This window comes from Balaenoptera physalus (genome assembly GCF_965194825.1).
Source record: "Balaenoptera physalus genome assembly, chromosome: 15".
NCBI lineage: Eukaryota > Metazoa > Chordata > Mammalia > Artiodactyla > Balaenopteridae > Balaenoptera > Balaenoptera physalus.
In genome coordinates this window covers 73,873,342-73,897,802 of record NC_138894.1, presented here as the reverse complement: position 1 = coordinate 73,897,802, position 24,461 = coordinate 73,873,342, and the positions used below count along the sequence as shown (strand labels likewise).

The 24,461-nt window shown below is 45.2% G+C and overlaps 1 protein-coding gene across 2 annotated transcripts in view; it reads left to right on the top strand.

Annotated features, from left to right (window-relative positions):
* The first annotated feature begins 397 nt into the window (after positions 1 to 397).
* LCLAT1 (lysocardiolipin acyltransferase 1) overlaps positions 398 to 24,461 on the top strand; it is a 261,860-nt gene continuing 237,796 nt past the window's right edge. Inside the window, exon 1 of one of the 2 annotated variants that reach the window (XM_082426157.1) lies at positions 398 to 4,734. In XM_082426157.1, coding sequence (XP_082282283.1) covers positions 4,703 to 4,734 — 32 coding nt within the window. In that variant the 5' untranslated portion in view covers positions 398 to 4,702. The remainder of the gene's footprint in view (positions 4,735 to 24,461) is intronic. The other variant, XM_082426159.1, reaches the window with a different exon arrangement.

The following is a 24,461-nucleotide window of genomic DNA, read 5'->3' as shown; positions in this document are numbered from 1 at the left end:
GCAAAAGGAAAAGTTTGGTTATTTTATATCAGTTTACAGGTAATACCTGAAACAAGCTAAAATATCAAATAGGTGAAATAAATTTATTAAAAATTCAAACCCATTTCAATAATATCAAATCTCCTTCTGCAATATGTAAAAACAAAAACACCTCTATAGCAAAATGGAATCTTTTTTATTATTTTTTAAAGCCTTCATTTTAATCTTATTACAAAAGTAATATATGATCATTATAGAAAAAAAATCAGAAGAAATAAACCCAAAAGATATTGGGTAGGCCAAAAAGCTCATTCGGACTTTTTTTAAAAAATATAAATGTATTTGTTTATTTATGGCTGCATTCGGTCTTTGTTTCTGCGCGCGGGCTTTCTCAAGTTGCGGCGAGCAGGGGCTACTCTTGGTTGCGGTGCTCAGGCTTCTTATTGCAGTGGCTTCACTTGTTGCGGAGTATGGACTCTAGGCGCGCAGGCTTCAGTAGTTGTGGCACACGGGCTCAGTAGTTGTGGCTCATGGGCTCTAGAGCGCAGGCTCAGTAGTTGTGGCACACGGGCTCAGTTGCTCAGTGGCATGTAGGATCTTCCCGGACCAGGGCTCAAACCCCGTGTCCCCTGCATTGGCAAGTGGATTCTTAACCACTGCACCATCAGGTAAGCCCGATTCGGACTTTTCTGTAACATCTTATGGAAAAACCTGAACGAACTTTTTGGCCAACCCAATAATATTAAAAATTTTCTCAATCCTACCAACCCAAAGATAATCTTGCAAACATTCTTCTAACTCTTCTGTGCATATTGAAGCAACTAAGTTCACTCACCTTTTTTAAAAACCAAATATGGGCTCATCTTCATGCCATTTTGCAATGTCTTATTAAATAACCATTAAATAACCGTGTCAGGAATATATTGTTGTATAGGAACAATAAATAAATTTGAGCAGCAATTTTAATGGCTACATATAATATTTATTGTAAAAGTATACCATATTTATTTAACTATTCCTTTATTTTTGGATAGTTAGACTATTTCCAACATTTCTTTATTGCATACTGTGATATAAGGAGTTGATGTCAAGGTTAAACCTGTGGATTCCAGTGACAAGATTTCTAAGTTCAGCTCCCAGCTTCCTTGCGTGTTGACTGTATATCTTTGGGAAAGTTAATCTCTTTAAGGCTCAGTTTCTTCATCTGTGGAATGAATTTAATAATATACATACACTAAAACTTGTTGTTAGAATTAAGTGAAATGATATATTTTAAACATTTTATACAATACCTGGTACATAATAGGTACATACTAATAATGATAACAATTTTATTAAAGTCCTTATAGCTGATCTCTGTATTCATCCTTAATTATTTCTATAAACTTTCAGAATTAGAATTTTTTTTATCGACGGAAGGACATATCTATTTCAGGACAATGCCATATTTTAAATAGAGAAGAATTCAGTTGTCATGAGGAAAAGGGACAGCCAGATGTTAAAAAGTAATATATGGATGTAAAGATTTTGGACTCTTTGCTATTAAACTAAGAGTAAGCATATCCTAGAAGCAGTGATCCTACATCTTGGAAAATATCTTACAGAAATAATTGCATGAATATATATGTACAAGTATATTCATTGCAGTATTATTTATGATAGCAAAAATCTGAAAATCTAATTATCTCATTTTTAGGAGATTGATTAGATATATTATGGTACGTCCATACAATTGAATATTATGCAGCCATTAAAAAGAATAAGGTAGGGCTTCCCTGGTGGCACAGTGATTGAGAGCCCACCTGCCAATGCAGGGGACGTGGGTTCGAGCCCTGGTCTGGGAAGATCCCACATGCCGCGGAGCAGCTGGGCCCATGCGCCACAGCTGCTGAGCCTGCGCTCTAGAGCCTGTGAGCCACAACTACTGAGCCCACGTGCCACAACTACTGAAGCCCGCGTGCCTAGAGCCCATGCTCCGCAACAAGAGAAGCCACCGCAATGAGAAGCCCGCGCACCACAACGAAGAGTAGCCCCCGCTTGCTGCAACTCGAGAAAGCCCACGAGCAGCAATGAAGACCCAGTGCAGCCAAAAATAAATAAATAAAATAAATAAATTTATTTAAAAAAAAAAAGAATAAGGTAAAGGTTCATATATTAACTTCGCAATGAGTTCCTGATATAATCTTATGGGGGAAAGTGGAGTAACAGAGAGGAAGCATAGCATGATCGTAATTTATGCGATAATTTTTAAGGATGCAGAATTTAAGCCTTGTTAGTTATGTGTACTAGCAATGGAACAAAGCTAGCTAATGCATATTAAAAGTATTTGAACACTATAAGTGCTACAGTAGCTTCATTATCCCAATAATCTGATATAAACTTACTGAAAGAAAAGTGAGATAGAAATGACTAATAAAAAGGACAGGATAATCATGAAATAAAGGTTATTACAAAACAAAAGCCATCTCTTTTCCGATCATAGAAGTCCAGGTCTTAAAGCAGTAAAGGTGCTTGAGAAGTTATCTTACCCATCACTTTGCCTTACGGTAAAGTATTTTTATCCTTTTATGAAAATGGAAAAGCAGAGGTGCACAGAGCCAAGTGAATGACCCAAAGTCACATGGCTTAAGGAAGTGGGGTGATGACCAAGATTCTCTCTCCTGATTGAAATGGAATTCTCAAAATCTTGGAAACTTGGCAAGATCAAATAGAGCATATGCAAATTCCTATTGGAACAGGAAGAAAGTAGAACTATAAAAGGGATCATTAAGGGGAGAGGAGACTTGCTCCCTCTTCAAGATGCCATGAAGAAATAGGACATGTTAAAAATATATTTAAAAAATGCTCAAAGGGAGGCACCAAGCCAAGGACTTTAAATAACAGAATAACTCTCCTCTTGCTCAGGAGTGATCAATGTAGAGTATGTTTCCCCTGTAAAGGTGAAGAAAGAGGAACAGAAATAGCAAAAATCAAAGAACAAATGAGGGAAGTTTCCATAAACAGGGTCATGGAGATGAGTGAATATAGAGAAGGTTAATCAAGAAAAAGAACAAAGAGAAGGATGGCAAGTGACACATAGGAGGGAAAGGTCCAGAATGTAGTCTGCCTTCCAAGAGCTGCAAGTCATCACAAGAGACATCACTGTTCAAGAAAGCAGAAGCCATCAGGCTGATGAGAGGGGCCATGCTCCAGAGTCCTGTAACCTTACTACTGAGGACCACACAATTTCCCACAAATGTAGAGAAGTATGGAAGAATGGTAAAATGACCAACAGGTGCAGCCAAATGGTGTTAATTTAATTTAATGTACAGCTCTTGGGAAGGAAATCAGTTGTTCAAGGAAAGAACGCTGGTGAAAACTTGAGATGAACACAGAATCTCTGTGGCCTTCCTATCCTTAGAGTTTCCACATCTCTGCTCCAGTTCAGCTGGCTTCTCCCCACTTCTTTGCCTAGGAGGGCCATTAGCAGCACCTTGCCTATCTTCAGAGCATGAATTTTTCTCTTTGTGCAAAGAGAAACAATTGACACCTTTCAAGTGAAACGTATAAAGAAGACCAAGAATATTTGAGAAAAGGAAACCCAATCCTCATTCCCACAATGCTCACAAATGCAGTAATTTATCAACATAGGTAACTAAAGTTTAGTTTAATGAGCATGCAATATCCTAGTATCTACAGCTCAACTTAACTCCATCTTGTCAAATCTTCCTGAAATACAATCAGGAGTTGGTCAGTACGAGTGTTATTCTGTGAATCCATTGTTCTACACTATGTCTTGGGCCTAGTCTCAAAAGGGTCACATTGGCCATCTTCCAAGGAGCCTCTTGTCTGTAAATTAACTCTTGCATGAGAGACAAATTTCTCATCCTCTACTGAAGCCCACAGCCCCTGAGTGAAGAGAATGCTCTCTGTTTCAGGCCCAGAATCACCTAAGTTCTTCACTGTGCAAATAGACAACTCTTCCCACATCCCCTGACGCTTCAAGGAACCCCATTCTCAGGGCATAGTTATTAAATTAAAAGAAAAAAAGTTTAATACCCCTGCTCTTATATGAGCTAAGATTACAATCAATAGCAAAAAAAAAAAAAAAGAAAAGAAAGAAAGCCAACTATGGCATAAACAAATAGGAGATTCACATTTCAAGTAGTGGAGAAGTCGGTGGGTCAGGGAAGCAGTTGCTCAATCATTCCAGTGGGGACTTGGGCACTTTCTTTCCTTTCCTCCATCTTTGGCCTCCTGGCTTACATCTTCTGGCTTGTTGCCTCATGGTTGCAACCATGACGTTGTAGTCTTGCATCCATGTTGAAGGCAGTAAGAAGAAGAAATGATGAAGTCGGGGAGGGATAAATTGGGAAATTGGGATTGACATATACGCACTACTATATATAAAATAGATAACTAATAAGGACCTACTGTATAACACAGGGAACTCTACGCAATACTCTGTAATGGCCTATGTGGGAAAAGAGTCTAAAAAAAAGTAGATATATGTATAAATGATTCACTTTGCTGTACACCTGAAACTAACACAACATTGTAAATCAACTGTATCCCAATAAAAATTTTTTTAAAAAGAAAAAAAAAAAAAAGAAACAATGAAGGGCTTTCTCCTTACAAGTCTTTCTTTTCACTCAGGAAGCTAAGACTTCTCCAGTGGACTTTCACCTACATTTCATGGACCAGACTGCGTTACATGTCGCTGCCGCTGTAAGGAAGCTGGGAAATGGAGAACCTCTACACTGGGAAAGGAACAAGGTAAGGTAATTTAAAATGAATACTGATGAGCTATTGAATGATATCTGTCATAATTACTCCTTTGGCTCTTCAGCACCCAAGGTCTCCTATTCTTTTACATATTCTCACCCTCCATCGCCAAGGAAGAAAACCCAAAGTCTCATCCAGTTCAAAGTCCAGGATCTCTGGTTACTGTGCAGAGCTCCCCACTGGGTCTGTGTGCGCCTCTCAGGACCACAATCTGTAGGTTGAAAAGACAGCTTATCTGCCCCCATATACATGATATCCAAAGGTATGGAGGAAACCAATAACCACAATAAAAACTCCAACCTAATTCACACAAAGGGAAAGTAGGGAATGCACACTGGACCATAGAATATATCAAATCCTACTGATCAGAAAAAGAGGGAACATCTTGCCCTGGCAGTAAAGTAATACCAATCTGACAGGCCCTAGATCTGCTTTCTGGGAGGAAATTCCTTCCATTATTCTCAATTGTTATATCCTCACAAAAATTCTTTGTGGTAAAAACTATACCCATTATAAAGATAAGAAAATTGAGACACAGAGAGTAACTTTGACCACAATCATATAGAAGCAGGATCCAAACACAGACAATTAGACTGCAGAGTCCCCTCCCCCTCCCCTCCCCCTCCCCTCCCCCTCCCCTCCCCCTCCCCTCCCCCTCCCCTCCCCCTCCCCTCCCCCTCCCCTCCCCCTCCCCTCCCCCTCCCCTCCCCCTCCCCCAAAACTACAACCTCTGGCAACCACTGATCTTTTAACAGGCAGCTCTCTTTTTTTTTTTTTTTTTTTTTACATTTTTGGCTGCGTTGGGTATTTGTTGTTGCATGTGGGTTTTCCCTAGTTGTGGCGAGCGGGGGCTACTATTCGTTGCGGTGCGCGGGCTTCTCACTGAGGTGGCTTCTCTTGTTGTGGAGCATGGGCTCTAGGCGTGCAGGCTTCTGTAGTTGTGGCACGTGGCCTCAGTAGTTGTGGCTCATGGGCTCTAGAGTGCAGACTCAGTAGTTGTGGCACATGGGCTTAGCTGCTCCGCGGCATGTGAGATCTTCCCAGACCAGGGCTTGAACCCATGTCCCCTGCATTGGCAGGCAGATTCTTAACCACTGCACCACCAGGGAAGTCCCAGACAGCTCTTAACTTTAAAACATCTTCTGCTGGCTGCCCCAGAACAAATTCAGTGACCCACCTTAACCTTGAGAGCTTAAGAAAGAAATCTCAACAAGGAAATAGATCTTTATACAGTAGATGCTGGTGTTCTAAGGATAAGGACATTTAAAATGCTCCCTCAGTTTTTTAAGATGAAAAAGTTCTGGAGATTGGTTGCACAACAATTTGAAATATACTTAGCACTACTGAACTGTACACTTAAAAATGGTTAAGTGATAAATTTTATATTTGTATTTTATTGCTATTTTTTAAAAAAGTTCCTTAGGAAGCTACAGGAAATTTTTTTAAGTAGGACAAAACACTAGTATGCTGTGAATGCCTTATCAGTAATAATTGTGTCAGTTTGTCATGTTTTAGTTAGGAAGGCACTTTTACACTCTTTGCATTTGATCCTTACAACCATGTTGATTGATGGGTAGAGAAGATTTTCATTATCCTCATTTTATGCACATGCCAAATGAGATCAGAATAAACGTCTGTCCAAGGAGGCACAAGCTGTAATTAAACATAGGTCTTGTGATTCCACAGGTAAGTGTTCTCACAATACTGCACTCTTAGTTAGTGAGAAAAGAGGGGAAAGTGCAATGGAGGGCTTAGGAACTGATATTTATAGGCATCAACTCCATGCCAGGCACGAGGCTCTGTGGTACCCAGGCATCATTACCTCTTTAAGCCTCAATCATATGAGGTCAGTTCTCCTAGTATCCTGATTTACAGTTAGAGACCTGAGGTTCAGAGAGGTTAAATAACTTTCTCAAGGTCACCTGGCTAGTAATGGAAGCGTTGGATTCAAGACAGTATAAGATTTAGGAGCAGACGGCGGCTGCAGGGAGAGGATGTAGGTAGGAGGTGATTCAGCAGCACCTATTTTTGTGCCTCTAATTGTCCTCTGGTCAGGAAAGAATTTGAAGACAGTTGGCTAAATAAGTGTGGGAGGAGTAGGTAAGGGGCAAGCCACAGGTGCAAAGAACAAACCTTTTTCCGAAGGTAAGTGGAAAAGGGAACAAAGGATTACAATCTTGGAAATGTAGACAGGAAAGCAAAATTGCAAAAACCCAAAATAATGGTGTCAAGAGAACTGGCCGGAAGAGGAAAGACTACTTTAGAAAAAACAGAGAAAAAGGTGAAAGGATTTTTTTTTTTTTTTTTTGGCATGTGCTGCATTTATTAGAAAGCGATAGACAATGTGGAAAATATGTGGGTTGGGTGGGGAAAATTATAAATACATTTGACATTAGCTAATTTTTAAACAATTTTAAATGCTGAGGGATCCAGTGAGATAATGCATGGGAAATGCTTAAATTATAAAGTGTTATACAAAAGTAGAGTGGTACTTATTGTTATATGAGTGTATTTATAATAAAACTGGAAAGGAGAAGAAAAGCCAGGCCAAGGACCAGCGCTGACACTCCACTGGGCTCCGCCGGGCTCTCATTGTGCTTGTCTTGCCCAGGAGGCTGCTCTTTATCTCATTGAATTACAGCCTCTGCTCCACCTCTGAGCGCTGAGTGCTGAGTGCTGATGTGGTCCAGCTGTTCAACAGCTGGCCCACATTTGCCCCAGGTGGTAGTATCTGAGGAATCAGTTGATCAGCGTCTCCGCTATGTATCGTTTGGGTTTTGCAAAATCCCATCACGAGCCCGAAAGACCAAAGTCATCTCATAGGACTCCGCCAAATTGGCTGGAAGACTAGCATCATGTGTTGGAGAAGTGGGTTCTGGAAATGAAGGGGGAGGGGGAGAGAAGACCTGGAAAGGAGGAGGCATCTTACGTTTGTAGGGAAGGCACTTTTTCCTTTCCTGAGGGTTTCTAAAGGATGCCATCGGCTTCGTGGCCACAGCTCTCTCACAGACCTTGTTGTTTTTCAGGGGGCACTGATCATTCTCCCTTTTCCCTTTTCTCATCTAACTCCGCTCCTCTCTTTTACTTTCCTCCCTCACTTTTCTTCTTCGCTTTTCATTATCGCTCTTTCTTACCCTTTGCTCCCCCCCTTTTCTTCTCTTGCTCTTTTCTGCTGGCCAATGAACATTTCCAGAGTAGATAACATGGGGCTGAGAGACGGGGCTAAGATGGGAGTTTTCTTGAAAGATGAACTATTCTTAAACCAGGTGCCACAGGCAGACAGCCTCTCCTACCGCCTGGGGAATCGGGCTGTGTAAGCAGAGTCCAGGGTAGCAGAGGGATTTTTGCAGGAGCCATTCGATGATCACTTCCTTAGAATAAAATCCATCAGTTTCCCTCCACGAGAGCCTTCCGGGAGCCCCACGCTGGGAGAGACAGTCCTGCAGCGAGGGTGTGTGTCTTCTGCTGCATCTCACCTAATGTGCTCAGAACTGCTTGCTCCTGGCTCTGGGATCTGTTCGGCTTTTGAAGAGGCTAATTGTTTAGCCTCTGGAGACTGAAGGTTTAAAGGAGACTGAAGGTTTAAAGGAGTGATTCTCAATATTTTTGTTTCCAAGAGCCTCTCCCTAAACATTTGCTTTTGAAAGATTTGGTCTCCAAGCAATTAAATGACTTTTTTTTTTTAATGCCCCATTAAGATGACTGTGCTTCTCCATGTTCTAATTAATCATAAATGAGTGTGTTTGCCAGTCAGGCTTCTGAGGAGCACGGCACTCGGTGTCCCTGCGTGAGCAGGTACAATGCAGCCCTGTGCAGCTCCAGCTGACATTTCAGACCTTTGAGGTCTGATGACTGTTTCTCCCCCCTTGGCTTCCCGAAACGTTTGAACACCCTTGGAGACCCAAGACACCCAGTCTACCTTCCTGGGGAACATTGCTTTGAAGTTCAGAAGATGACGATTAAGGTGACAGATGAGGGGGGACACTCAGGACCAAGAAACCTGGCCTTTGAAGGAGCACTTAGGAAAGAACAGATGCCCCGGGAATAGGGAGGGAGGAGTCCTGCCTGTGAGGGAAGGAAGGAGCCCTGGACGGGGTGGATCCAGGTTTGATGGAGTTTGAAGCTCATGTCACGTGGGGCATCCTCTCAAAAGTAAAGGCTATAAAATCACAAATGCAGAAGTATGTACTGGACCTTGAGGGGTCCTGCAGGTTTAGGTTTACCAGCTTCCCAGAAAATCTGCTCTGGCCAGTGGAAGGCTTCCTTCTGGGGCTCAAACTCTGCTCAGGCAACCATGGGAGCTAATGCTACGTAGTTCCCTGGTCCGCCCAACAGGCCCTTTCCCAGGAATAGCAGCAGTGGTCATCTGGTTTGACACCTTGACCCTGATCTGACCCCCTGACCCTTGGCTCAGTGTGTATGACACCCTCATAGGTTTTCAACAAATGTTCTGAGAGCATCTATCTACATTATGCCAAGAATCGGAGTGTAAAACCAAATAAGCCAGACTCAGCCCCCAAGGACAAAACATAGTAATAGAGGTGCAAACATAAAAACTAATGTTTAAGAAGGAGGTTGGTGAGGCGTGTTTGGTGTGTGGACAAGTGGCTCTGGAAACACCCCAGAAGGGGTGGTTAACTCTGCCTGGGATGGAAGGAGAGAAGTTAAACACCTGGGCAGTCTAGAAAAATGAAGTTCACCAAGAAAACCTTTATTTGCTCCATACTGCACTAATATCAACGCGTACATATACTTTCTTCGTATTTCCTACAAAAATGCAATTATACTGGGGAGCCTAGGAGTGAAACAGATCTGGGTTTCCATCTCAGCTTGGCTACTCATTAGCTGTATGGTACTGGGGCAAGATTTGTAAATTTTCTGCAAAGCCTTACCTGAAAATAGGAACAATAATAATATTCCTAAGGTTGTTTTGAAATAAGACAAGGAATAGAAGGACGAGAGCTGTCACATAATGAGCACAAACAACCTTGCACATACATCTCTGCACAACTGTGAGAGTATTTCTGTGGTATTAGTTTCATGAACTGAAACTGTTGAGACTGTGGATTCGCCTGTTTAAGTTTGTCACAGATACTGCCAATTGCCTTCCGGGTGGGATGCACCACTTAAAATTCCCACCAGTGATTAATGAGGTTTTCCCATCTACGTGTCAATACTAGGTACTATCAATCTTTCAAATTTTTTCCATGAAGGCTTTATTGGAACAGAAAGAAATAAGCAAATCCAAAGAAGAAGGTAGGGAGGCATAAGAAAATACATCAGAGGGTTCGAGAAGTCCAAGGAAGGAGGGGAAGTCAAGGACAGAGGGCTAACTGGCCCGTGTGCAGACGGACTCTTGCCTACTCTGCTCTGGCCCCAGAAGGGTGAGGGTGCTCCAGGGTCAAACCCCAGGAGTGACCCTCTGCCCAGGGTAGTGGGTTCCCAGCACCAAGGGCAGTACTGGGATAATTCCGGAAGCATTCACTGCCCAGGGTCTCAGGATCGGAGCCCATGACCCTAGGCCGCATTGCCTGTTCTTTTTGAGGGAGGCCCGTGGCAAAAGTCTTCCCCAAACCTCTGAAGTTTCAACCTAGGGCCATAGCAGACAAGCCAGCAATTTCAAAACCACATTTTGAGAACACCAGTCTGTGGCATAGCTTTCCTCTGAGGGGTTCCATGAATAGTAGAGAAGTTCAGAATCTAAGTTCAGAAACTTTTCTAGAATAACTCTCATGCCATCGTTTGGTCTCAGAGGCTGTCTAAGGCAGGACAAGTTGCTGTGGACAGAATGCCTTTAATTCATATAGACTTGCATTAAAATCTCTAGCTCTGCCACTTGCTGGCTAGGTGACTTCATTTTATTTTGTTTCGTTTTTTAGCCGTGTGACTTTAAATTTAGTTACTTCATTTGAAAAATGGGGATAGTATCTTCCCCTAGAGGGAGAATCTTCTTGTGAAGATTACATAATAAAATCTATGTCAGGGGCTGGGCTCATTAATTAATGTGCATTCCCTTTTCCCCTGATCCTGAGTTTGTGACTGTGCCGCAGACACACCTGGACTGCATTTTACGTGAGGCAGCTTAGTGTGTTTGAGTTGGACTTTTTGTAGAGTTTAAAAAAAAAAAAAGTGTCATTGCCCCAGTATCTACTCTCCTAAAGCACTGCTTGTATTGAAAGATCACTAGTGACAAATCTGTGAATATGATAAAGCAAAAAACTATTGAATCATATACTTTAGATGAGTGAATTGTATCGTATATGAAAAACATCACAAAAAAATTGTTATAAAAAAAAAGATCATTTGTGGAGGTTAGTTTTCTGTTAGCAAATTATTTGGCTGCAAAGGACCAATGAGAATGGAATGTAATTACACATCGAAATATCAGTCTTTGTGTTTTTCTTGTCTATACTTTCTCAGTCTTAATCCTCCTCAAGGAGGAAGATTGTAATTTGGGGGATAATTAGGATTGCTCAAACAAGAATGTAAAGGGAAAAAAGCCAATGTTTATTTATTTATTTTTTTACTTCCAAATTTAATATTTTTGAAAACCAAGTAGTTCTATCCATACAACAGGAGTTTGTTGAAAGAAGGAAAGGCTCGTGACATCAAAGAGGGCAGCCCTGAAGGAAACAAGATAGAGAGTTTATGCTCAGCATTGACTGGGAAGAGCATGGGGGGAGACCAGACCACCCCACTTCGGCCCCTGGCCCCAGGGAAACCAGAGAAGTTCCCCTGGGCTGGGAGCTGGGTGGGAGGGGGATGAGCAGGAGACCAGTGGCTGGGGTGGAAAGGTGGTCCTGGTGGATTCATGGAGAAGGGTGGAATCAGCAGTGACCCAGTGGTCTTCTCCATTGACAGGGGCTGCATGCTCCCAAAGACCATGCCTGTAGGCCGCCATCACCACTGGGGTGCGCACAGCCTGTTGAATGTGCTGAAGGACAGCATGGGTGCAAGTCACTGCCCATCAGGGTCTTTTCTCCATAGCTGCCTGCTTGTCACCTGTGGATGTGATAAGTGACACTTGTCCACACCCCAAGATTTTGCTGAGCCCCATCCCAACTGCCCCAATTGCCTGACTGCCTGACGGTGTCACTCCCTTTTCAATGGCCCCAGGCACAGAGAGGGGATCCTGTAAGCATTGACTGAGCATATCCTGCAGGCAGAGCCCTGCCCTGCCTGTCTTCCAGCAGCAACTAAAGCTCCACAGCCATGCATGGTCCCCCATTGAGCGCTTTTCCTAAGTATTCTGTGTGGGAGTCCTTAGTTATGGTTGGGTTCTTTTTATCTTTTTTTTTTTTTTTTTTTTAAGCTCAACTCCTACTCTGTCCAATTCTTGCATCAGCTACTGCTCTGCTCCCTGGCACCAAATGTGAAGCGTGAAGAACCCATTCAGCTCACTTTCTGAATCATTTGACACTTTCCAGACTCTCTAGCCTAAGGGTAGCCAAGAGGAGGAGGAGGCACAGGAATGCGACCCATATATGATCTGTCACCTCTGCATTTACTTTGTCAGGAACGTTTCCAGCTTGAAGAGTGAAAGAGTCGAAAGGGAGGACAGGCAAGGATAAGATTCTTGTTTTCCAAAAAGAAGGCGGCATGCCCGGGGGGCAGGGGAGATGAAATCACTCAGCCTCTCCCCGAAGCCCCACTCTGAGCAGTGCCCCTCTCCCAAAAAGCCTTCACAAGAGAGTGTTGAGATTAAGATCAGGGAAGATAAACGACTCAGCAGGGATCCAGGCTGAGCTGAGTTTGGTGCTGGCATTATTGTCCAAGTCAGACCCTGGCTTACCAAGCTGAGACAAGCCTTGAATTTTAAAATTATGGTGAGGCTTTGTTGTGATTATTTCCAGAGAAAGAAAAAGATGAAGGGAGGCAAGATTGCTTAAAATGTTCTTTCTTCACCCCAGAAAATGTCCCCTGATGTTGGAACGGGACTGAGCTAAAAGCAAAATCCTGAATATACAACACCCCGGATGAGAAAGGGTAGAGATGGAATGCCTTAATGACAATTCATGTGCAGAGGATTTGGGGGCATTACCTGAGTGTCCAGAAGGAGTGTTGAAGCTTCAGAAGGGCGTGTGCAATTCAGGCCTGGATTTTTGTTAAAGGATAGGACCTGGAATATGGAGATGGCTGTTTTGTGCCCCTCACTAGTTGGACCATGTCTGAAGGGCTGGTTGAGTTTTGATAAAGGAGACCTTCCAGTTGCAGACACCTTTAACTCATTGTCACTGCCAGCTCTTCCCATTGCCCCATCCTGGGCGGTATCCCCAGATCCAGAGCTAATCTGAAGTGAGGCAGAGTGGTGGACATCTACCAGCTATGCTTCCCCAGATCCACCCTCCTATTCTTCTGGGAAACCACCCTCCATCATCCTCTGCCTTACATGGTTAGACATCTACCTCTTTCCAGAAATGTGCACGTGACCCAATTCTGGGTTTTTTAAATAGAATTCTTAGGAAACATAAATTCATTTTCAGCTGTATTTGAAGCTGGGAGGAAGTGAATGAAAGCTTCTAGAAGCTACCACTTGGAAACATCTGCCTGAGAAGAACATCAACCTAGAGATGAGAGGTAGTCACCTAGATACAATAGTTCCTGAAGCAGGAGATGCCCTCAGTATCAGTACTTTGCAGTTATATGAACCTTTGTGCTTAAGGCAAAGATGAGTCTGGTGCCTGCCCTTCCAAGCAAAGGAATCCTCATAACACAGACTAGGGACAGGTCAACAGCTTTGGTCCTACCTTCTGTTGAAGCTCAGAATTAAATAACAATTCTTGACTCGGACTGCTGCTCTAGCTTCCTCCCTGCACCTCCTGCATGTCAATCACATCCAGGACCCAGTATCCCCTAGGCCTGTGGCTTAGGAACCTCCAGTTGCAGGTGACCCCTTCCTCCTTCCATGTTATCCCAGTCAGTATCACTGGACTTGTTCTTTGATTCTGATTCTGTGGCCTAGACTCCCAGATTGTTCTGGATTCTCTGGTCTAAGGCTCTGTCTGCCTGTTTGGACTTCCCAGAGTTGGCCTTTACTTGACCAGAGTCTGAATATACTGTGAACCTTGAACACTCTTCGTCTGCCCCTGAGGTGCCTCCCTACATCCAGGTCCATTCTTTATCCCGAGAAGAAGGATCTTGAGCCATGAAGACTTAGATATACCCCTAATGACGCTTCTTAACTCCAGTGTGAATCAGACACACACCCAAATGGGAACCTCGAAGGAGACCCACCAGGATGGCAAGGAATCTGGAAACCAGGTCCTTAAAGTCAGATGCAATGCAGTTGTGGCATTTGGCCTGAAAAAGAACTTAAAGGAGAGACATGCTGTCTTTCTGCAAATGTTTATAGGACTGTCATATAGGACTAGAGCCAATGGATGAATGTCCCAGGGAGGTGAATCTGAGGTCATTATAAAGAATTACTTTGGATTATTTTTATGCACTTGAGAATTGCCCTTGACTTTAGCAGGAACATCTTTAACATCCTAGTCATCTCTCAAATGCCAATCCCCGTGTAGGTGAGTGAATTCCTCACTCACTTGTGGATGAATTCCTGGGAATGGCATCTGGGAATTGCCTGGAGAGGGTGGGGAGAGCTTGGTGACCTTCATGGAGAACATCCACTGCCCAGAGCTGGAGCAAACTCCTGGACCTCAGGAATTTAGGAGTAAGAATCATTGCCCATGAACCAAGCTCAATTCCAGGGAGCTGAAATATTTCCTCACTGAAGGACAAAGGGGAGAGCTCCCTGTGCTAAAATCAGGAGACAGCTATGTTCATAAGGCTGGTGGGAAACGGGGGCCCAAGTTGAATAATGGTAAATCTATCAAAACCAAACGGACACAGCTCACATCCTGTGGGCAATAAACATGCACAGGTGAAACTTTATGAGGTTTTAAAGGGAACTTTATGAGTTTTGAGGGAGCCTTAGTATAAACCGAAACCAGCCATGGAAAAATAATATAACGGAAAGCAATATCTGAAAATTCTGTCACTGTTACCAAACCAAAGAAACCGTTCAGGAGGAGGAGAAAGATATGCTAGACGTCACGTCTCTCCCATGATTTCTGTTGAGGTAGACTGTCTTACCAGCAACATTTTTAACTCTTTGAGAGCAAAGGCTATTAAAGATCTCCCATTTCCCATATAGCACCTCATACAACATTGGTACACATATGTGCATATACACACACAGGAAATATTTCTAAAAGATGGGCAATAATGTTGGTGAGTACTTCCATAGGAAGTCCCTACTGTTCTGGGGACTTGTGTGTGTCACAGGCAGGAAACTTGAACTCTGAGTGTTAAGAAGCTTTCCCAAAGTCACACAGTGAATAAATAGCTGAACCCCGATTTCAATCCATGTCTGTCTGTCCCTAGACCCCATGTCCTTTCAACCACAGCCATGGTTGCCAGGCTTTTGGATTTCATCAACCAATGCAGTTTCAAAAACACTCAAGGGAACACTGATTGGGTTGCCAACATTTTATTGAGAGGATATTGTTAAGAAATGAGAAAGTTATATTAACAATGGGCAGAAAGACAGGACATGATCTCAGAATAAAAAGAAAAAATTGAGCATTACGAAATACTCCATGCCTTAATGTGCGTGCCTTTGTGTGTGCGTGTGTGTGTGTGTGTGCACCTGTAAAAACATTGTCATTAATGAGCATAAGACTGGCTCTTGGAACCACTACTCTCTGCCTCATTTTACCTTCTTTATCCCTGTAGCACCTGGCACAACGTCCTGCACAAAGTAGGTGCTTAAGACTTGCTGTTGAATGACTAATATTATTTGCTCTTTTCTGTTTGATCCTCTGGAAAACCCTCAGTGATGCAGGTTCTTAGCAGACCTAGATAACTTGTTTCTTCTTGCTTCACTTTGTAGTTATGGCTTAGTAAAACCTGGACTTTGCCACCACCTTCCCTTCTTCTCCCCTCTACAGATGCAAGGTCTCTCCTTTTGGCAGACTCTCTCAATACAACTTCATTTCTTTTCACTAAAGAGATTCCATCACTACCCCTCTGGCCTAGACTCTCATGCTCAGAGCTTCTTTAAGGAATAGGGTCAAGGAGGTCTGTCCATCTCTAAGAGGTGAATGGGCAGCTTGGCCTGGTGGTTCTGCGGTTCAAGAGTCCTATTCTCTTGTCTGAGTTCTTCTACTGAGTGACCTTAGGAAATTCTCTTCTCTTCTTTGGACCTCAGTTTTTTCATGTACAAAATGAGGGGGACTGGGCCAAAACGTCTTAAAGGGTGCTTCCAATCTTGGCGATCTGCACCTCTTTTCCATCTGGCTGGTTGCAGCTCCTTCCACATCAGGGCTCCTTTTGTTTGAGAAAATCTGGAATTTGGGGATGGATTCAATGACAAGTTGGCTCTTGAAGAAGGTTCTGTAATATGATCGTGCAGCTGTTTAGTGATTCTACATGAGTATACAATCACTTCGGGGTGGAATGTCAAAGTTTACCAGACATTATCTTGGACGAATTCTCCTTTTTCCATGAGACCAAAGCGTTATCCTCCAAAGCATTACTAAGTGTGCACATCCACCAGATGCTGGGAGGCCCTTGCTGGGAAGCAGGGGACCCATGCCGGGGGTCAGCCGCCTCACTCGGGCTTCTCCTTCTCTGCATTCCCACTGGAGGGCCTGGCAGGAAGCCAGACTGTGCCCTGGAATAAATGACTTGTCAAGTCACCAGCCATAGCCCCGGGAGGTGCTCTCACACCCACTCGGCCTTTTATTTATCTTTACGGCAGTAAAACCAGCTCTCCTAGAAGCCGAACTCAGGGAGGGAAAGGTTAAGTTACAGGGCCCAAGTTTTTTAAAAAAAAATTTTTTTTGAAAAGACTTCCTTGCCCTTTAAGTTTAGAATAGTTACTCTCTGGCACCTCTCAGAACAGGGCTATCTGGATGTCATCTAGAAGCAGAGAAGAAAAGGAGAGAGCTAGCAGACTGGGCTGCCTGCTGGATCGACTTTGGTTGCTTTCTCACATGCAGATCAAAAGCCTCCTGAGCAGTTAACCCTCAGCAAGGGAGTGACACCTACAAATGGAGAGGATTTAGCAAAAGCGAGCAAGCACTGCATGCAAATACTTTATACATTTATCAGCACTGGAGATTTCTCGTCGCCTCTGTAAATATCCTGAAGGTGAGCTTTGGCTCCACTCTGGAAACATACCTGGGATCTACTAGCCATCTTAACCTGCAGGGGTAAAGTTCCCGAGACTCTTGGGATTGTGCAGTAAACTTTTCTCAATTGAGATAACTGTGAGGGGAGGGGATCAGGTCTGCATGATCTCTTTCTCCTTGGTGATACCTCGATGATGCTCTATATTTTAATCTCTGATGATCGGTACAAGAGCTAGAGTAAAAATAGAAAATGAAAGTCTTGGAGAAGAGAAAAGACTGAAAAGAGATACAACGAGTCATATGTCCAAACAAGAAATATTGGGAAGGTCAGTATGAGAAGGAGATGACTCAGGAAAGGTCTTCAGGGAGTGATCACGAAAGAAGTTTGGAGAGCGAGCTAGAGCATGGAGAGCCTCAGAGAAGCTGACTTGGGGAAGAGATGCCTTGAACTAGGAACACACCTCTAAGAAGTGCCTGTGATAGGGAGGGCAGGGAAGAACACTGCTCGAGGAGCCCGGGGACCTTCTGAAGTCAGGTCCAACCTGACCTCTACTGAAGACCCGGAGAACCCAGAGAGAAGGCTCCCCACTCGCTCAGCAGCCAAGGAAGTGAGGGGGAAAAGCCAGTCTAAAGGCAGCTGGGTGGAGAAGAGGGAGGGAGGGGATCTGATAAGGCATTGGGTGGAATTTAATGGGGCTCTAGCCAGCAAGATGAGTCCAGGCCCTCTAAGAGTGAGTGCTTTTGACCCATTACAAAAAGTTACGGAGAAAGAGTCAAGAAATTGAAAAGGCAGAGGAGAGCCTTCTATTTGGGAACCTCCTGGGCCATCCCACCACCAACCAGGTGAGCCACAGAGGCTGTTCTCTTCCTTCTGTTGACAAATTCCTCCCATATCTGTGAATACAAAAGTGCATCAGCATCAGAGAATTGGAGATCAATCCTGCCTTCTCATTTTACCAATGAAGATACCTAAGGTCATCTCAAGAGCTGGTGGTAGAGCCCCAGTTGGAGCCAAGGTCTCCTCCTTCCCAAGCCCCAATGCCCTCCCCTCCTCCATCAATTTCTGGCCCCCAGAGGGTGTGCATCTCTACGCCTGATTTTTGGAATCTGGGTCTCCCATAGCGTCTGTCTGTCCGCCCCAGAGATCCTCCCATCTTGGCCTCGTGCATGTGAACCTGTACCTCCTGCTGTAGGTAGCACACCTGTGCCCCTGGGTTCACACGTGGGCAGCAGCCTCTGCCAGAGGCCGTGGGCCTGTCTGCTGCTGCCTTTCACTGCCAGCTCAGGAGCCCCTCCTGGCCTCCTCAGGAGTGTGGACTTTTACTCTCAGGCCCACGTTTCCCACCTCCTTTCAGGGCAGGCATGTGTGTGATTCCTCAGGAGGGGTCAGGGCGTGGACGTGCATGGAACAGGGAAGCAGGCAGGTGGCCACTAAGGCCTGTCCCCAGTGTTCTGCGCATGTACAGACACACAGATGGGAGAGATGATCACGTGTGGGTCTGTGGGTAACATATATTTGAGTGCTGGTTACTTTCTGCCCTCGTCCAACAATGAACAACAAGGACTTCCCTGGTGGCACAGTGGTTGAGAATCTGCCTGCCAATGCAGGGGACGCGGGTTTGAGCCCTGGTCCGGGAAGATCCCACATGCCGCGGAGCAACTAAGTCTGTGCGCCACAACTACTGAGCCTGCGCTCTAGAGCCCGTGAGCCACAACTACCAAGACTGCACGCCTAGAGCCCGTGCTCCACAACAAGAGAAGCCACCACAGTGAGAAGTCCACACACCGCAACGAAGACCCAAGGCAGCCAATAAATAAATAAATAAGTAAGCAAGCAAGCACATTTAAAAAAAAACAGTGAACAGCAAAACTCTCCCATTACTGAGAAATGTGAATTTCCTCAGCTTCTGGCTGTGGGTTTACTGCTTAAGCCCAAAGCTTCGGTCACTGTGTTTGAGAACCGGTTAAAGGTTAAGAGAATCCGTTCAATAGGGAGTCAAAAAGGTCATTTAAAACAGGTTCCATTAACCAAGATCCCATACAAATCCATGCAGAAAAGTAGAAGTGAGACTTAGGGACCAGAAGAGCCTCCGCAGGAGGAACTGGTTTCTGTCTGAGGGGGCTGAGCCGTCAAGTCCTTTGCTCTGGAGAATCACAGGCTCCCAAGTGGCACTGAGCTACGATGGAATCAAGGCTGGAAGTTAGGCTGTAGGAAATGATCTTTCTCCAGGACTCTTGTGTGGGTTGCAGAATCTCTCCATACCAGAGGCCCCAACTTTGTTCTTTCAAAGGTAAACAACTCGGGTTTCCCTGGTGGTTGAGAATCTGCCTGCTAATGCAGGGGAACACGGGTTCGAGTTCTGGTCTGGGAGGATCCCACATGCCGCGGAGCAACTGGGCCCGTGAGCCGCAACTACTGAGCCTGCGCGTCTGGAGCCTGTGCTCCGCAACAAGAGAGGCCGCGACAGTGAGAGGCCCGCGCACCGCGATGAAGAGTGGCCCCCGCTTGCCACAACTAGAGAAAGCCCTCGCACAGAAACGAAGACCCAACACAGCCAAAAATAAATAAATAAACAAATGTGGGGTTTAAAAAAAAAAAAAAGGTAAACGACTCACATTCTCCCACTGAGACCCTCTAGGTGCTATTTATTTCTTTAAAACCAAAACGAACTTATCAAACACCTGTTCTGAGCCAGGCACGGTGGTTGGGTTTCTGGGGATGCAAAGATAAGCTGAGCGGGATCCGTGGCCTCACAGAACTTAGAACAAGGTCCAGAGAAGCCGAACTTCCTTTAACCTGGGAAGTTTTAAAGTATATTTCCAAAAATTCTTCCTCTGCTTTGCTGAGAAGTCTGCTCCCCAACAAGTCTGGGTGCAGGTGGCTTTCCTTTCTACAGTCCCTACTGAGCGGCTACCTGAGCCAGGGGCTGGGCTGAGGCGGCTCCTGACCCCGGGGGCCACTGGGCATCTGATGCTCTGGGCCTCTTTTGGCGGCGTCAAGCGGGGACGTGTCTATGCCTCAGCACATCCTCAGCATCCCATAGGGAGGTGCAGGATGCTTCCCTCCATTTCTATCCACAGCTTTCCTTAATGTCAGTGGATGGGGTATTGAATGGACCCCCAGGGAGGCTTTAAACTTTGAAAGCCAGTCCCATCCAGGGCCCCCACCGGATGGGGAGAGAGCATGGGAGGAAGCAAAAGTGCTTGTGTTAACAGAATGTCATTTCCCAACATGATTCAGACCCCGACGCCGAGGCAGGAAAAGGAGAGCAAAGCCTTCCCATCCATCATGTCGGACACAGTTATTTTTAGAGCACACACCATCTCGGCACTGGGCTCCAAGGGCCCTGCCGTGGAAGGAAATGAGACTGGGCTGATAGAGTCAGTCAGGAGTGGAGATCTTGCAGGCGTGCGTCCGTGCATGCATGCGTGTGTGTGTGTGTGTGTGTTGGAAAAAGTGGACATGTGGGCAGGCAGCCTTCTTCCCAAAGTGCACGCCTGAGCCTGGCCCCTTATGTGAGCATGAAGAGGGAAACTGAGCATGGACGTAATCTTGGGGCGGTGGGTGCGGGGGGGTTGTTAAGGGAGAAGAAAGGCCCTCAGCTCAGAAAGCCCCCCTGCCCAGTCTGGTCGGGGTCTGACCTGCCCTTTCATACATGTACAGGAACTGCCCTCCCCCCGACCCCCACCCAGGTGGAGGGCAAAGCAGCCTGCGTCCTAGACTTGGCAGGATGTTGGCAGCCTGTAGGTGCCCTTGGCTTTGCTATCACAGCCTTGAAAACATCTGGCCAACGTGAAGGCTTCCAAGCCCAGTTGAAGGACAGGGCATCTGGAGCCTCTGCACTGGCATCTAGGAAATAGATTCTGCCCCAGTCAGCACCTAAGTACCCATTTTTCTAAAATGCAAAGCCTCACCTGGGCATAGAGAGAGATCCCTTTTTGCAAGGGACAGAGAAGAGGCTTCCCTTCATTTTCACTCGTTTCTGGCACCTTCCCTCCAGCTGAAGAGAAGTGGAGGCCTGTCTCGAACTCAGCCCTGAGGCAAGATTGGGACCAGGTGTGGCCCCAGGCAATCTTTCTTCCCAGTTCCTCTTCATCTCTCCTTTCATCTTAAATTTCCTGCCCTCCTGACTTCTACCTCTGCAGAGCTCTCAGCCCTGAAAGAGATACGTCAACTGGCTGTCCTGACCCTAACTAACGTGAACAGCCTAGGATGAGGTTACCTCTCCCTTCCTTCTCTCCACAAGCCTCTCCAGATGCACTGTGCAGTCCACGAAAATGTCATTTGTACTACGTGGGCCTTGCAGGGACTCAGAGTTGATTCACTTTCCAGTAATAGCTCAGATATCCCTGAGGTTCTGGCCAGTTTTGAACCTTCTTACTGGCAGAGAGGGTTCAGCTGACTTCCTGAACAGCCACTGGATGGCTTCCCATAAGCCAAGGCTGCTGGAAAAAACATCCCACCGTGGCAAAGTCCCTGTTGCTGTGTCCTCCCGGGAAATCAGGAAAAGCTCATGTCAAGGCTTGAGGGAGCCACCAGCACGTTGTATGCAGGAATCTCTCTGCTGCCCCCTGATAGCACCCAGGAGATGGAGGGGTTATCTACTTTGTGCCATGACCTGGGGTGGTAAGAGGATGGGGAGGAATAAGGGGGGAGACAGCTAGTTCATTTATTTTTACCTGTATCTTTTCCTCTGAGGAGTTATCACAAAGAAGTACCATCCAGTTGGTAATTTAGCAGGAAAAATGCACTTGACTCTGTTCAAGGACAATCAGAATCACCTGTACAAGTAGGCAGGCAGGTGAAGAGGTAGCAGTACTACCTTGGAAGCCAGGTGCCCCAAGCCCAGCTCTGCCACCAATTTACATCCACTGTGACCTGCACTTCATTTTTCCTGTCCATAAAATGACTTATTATTATACAAGAACTGCAGTGCTACCCACCTCAAGCTGTGCTGGGAAAAGCAAGGAATAATGTTGATAAAGCACCCATCCCCATACGCCACCAAATCAGTCTTTTTATAAGTGATGCTCAGATGACCTCATCTGAAAGCTTCTGTGTGTGCTGGGGGCTTGGACCAGAGCAGGATGAGTCAGATGCCAGCCCACTTCTTTTCCAAGGACCTGAAACCAACCAACTTCTGCTTTTCTTTCCTTTGAACCCTGTGGATGGTCGTGCTTGAAAGTCCGGGGAGGGGTAGGCTGTTAGTCCAGCTTCATCATGAGCTTTGTGAAATGGGAGGCAGAGGTGCCACTGTGCGCTCCATTCTCTCCCCTAAACCTTTTCCCCTTGCCCTGATACTTTCAAAACCAATACCTACTTCCCCATTATGTTCTTCTCCGTCTTTCTTTTTTTCATCTTTCCAGTCCTTCTCCCTGGTAACTGTTTGACCTTTTCCCTCTGATCTCTCCGTGTTCCCATTCTTTCTTCTCCTTGATGATCTGGTGGCTAACAAAACTGGGGAGATACACAACGTTATACACACAGCGAGTTGGGATCACCTTTCCCTGACTGCAGCAATCTTCCTGATACTGCAGTGCCAGGTGTGGGGTTCCTGGGGGGACCGACAGAGGAGACATTGCACTTGATGCTCAGCAGGGTCTGGAGCTGAAAGGGCTGCATCATTAAGACTTTGACTTAACAAATTGCAGTTGCCAGGCAGAGCCTTCAACAGGAGACGAGACCTCAGCCTGCAGTGCTGACTGTGAGAGTTCCTATTTCTGCTCACCTTCTTTCCTCCTCATATACCTGAGTTAGCCATGGGGTTCTTTGGTCATAAGGACAGCAAAGGAGTTCCAGAGACCCAGGACATTGGCAGCATTCCAGAAAAATCTGGCACTATCCTCTTGCTGCCATTCACAATAAGATTTATTTTAGAGGAAATTTGCAAATAATTTCCAGCCTCAAAGACTGGTATCACTTTCTCTGAGCCCAAGAAACTCTCCAGGTTGAAAAATGCATGAAATTGGCATGCTTCAATGCAAGCTCAGCACTGATAACTTCTTAGTGGGTGGGTGAATGCAACTGTAAAGGATTGTTGGAATAACTAGAGGCTGCATCTAGATACATTGATCTGCAGATTAAAAGGCTCTTGTGTTATTCCCAGTTCCACCTCTGACTGTCCACATGGCCCTAAACATTGTTTCCTTTTTCTGTGTCTTGGTTTCCATATTTACAAGATAGGCTTGTAACAAGGAGAAACCAATACATAATTGGAAAAAAAGGAAAATGCTATGTAAATAATATTAGAGATTCCCCTGCTGTTTGCTTGACAGCAGTTCACTTAGAAGGTTCAAGATCCTTTTGATCTGAGATGAGAGGGACCAGCTGCCGAGAGATGGAGTCTGATTTAATCCAGAGTTAACTTTCCAGAAGATCTTTGTAGATAATTTGTGATGCTCCTTTGTAGTCTAAATGTAGGACAGAGATGGAGAATATGATCTGTGGCATCACTAATAACTGCAAACTATCATTTCTGATCAAACCATTTTCTTCTTTCTGTCTCATTTACATTTCCCACGTAGGTCATTCTGTAAAGACTCAAGCGACCATTCCCTCTGAACAGGTACTTCTGACCTCACAAAGACCATTCAGTCTATATATTTTAGTAATAGTAAGAAATGATAGCTCAATATATCAGAAGCTATACAAAATTCAGAATGGAAAGTATTTCCAGCATGTATGACTCCCTACTTCAAGGGATGTGAAGATAACATGGCTCAGGGAACCAATATGCAGAAGGGCTGGCTGGCGGGCAGAGGGTCACAAAACGTACCTACTGGACCAAATACAACTGTCTCCCGGCCATCCTCCCTCACGTCTCCACGGCCAGATTGGAGCAGCCTGTGGAAAAAATTCCTGTCTATTTTCAGAAACAGATAAAAGCATTCAGATTATGCAGTGCAAATCTCAGCCTGAAAGCAGCTGGAAAAATCTGTTCCTTGCCACTGTCACTGACCCCCCGACCCCTTCAAGTAATGACATTCAGGCCTGCTTCCCCTCCTCTCTCCTCGCCCCTACCAGTACAGACTGACCCTTCCATCACACATCTGCTCCTTGTCTGCACCGTCAGAGCACTCAGGCCTCAGAGAACTGGAGACAATGGAATTGAAGTTGATAAAAAAAAAAAATTAGGGCTTCCCTGGTGGCACAGTGGTTAAGAATCCACCTGCCAATGCAGGGACACGGGTTCGAACCCTGGTCCGAGATCCCACATGCCGCGGAGCAACTGAGCCCGTGCGCCACAACTACTGAGCCTGCGCTCTAGAGCCCTGTGCTCTGCAACAAGAGAAGCCACGATAACGAGAAGCCTGCTCACTGCAATGAAGAGTAGCCCCTGCTTGCCTCAACTAGAGAAAGCCCATGCACAGCAACGAAGACCCAACACAGCCAAAAATAAAAACAAACAAATAAATAAATTTATTAAAAAAAAAATTATCAGCTGGTTCAAGGAGAAGTCAGTGTTAAATCCATGTTTCTTTTTATCGGGATTTTGGGGGAGCATATTTACAGCACTGCCTGGTCCCCGACTCCTTCCCCAGGTGTCAAAGGGCAGGAGCCACAGTCTCAGGCAGGCACGCTGG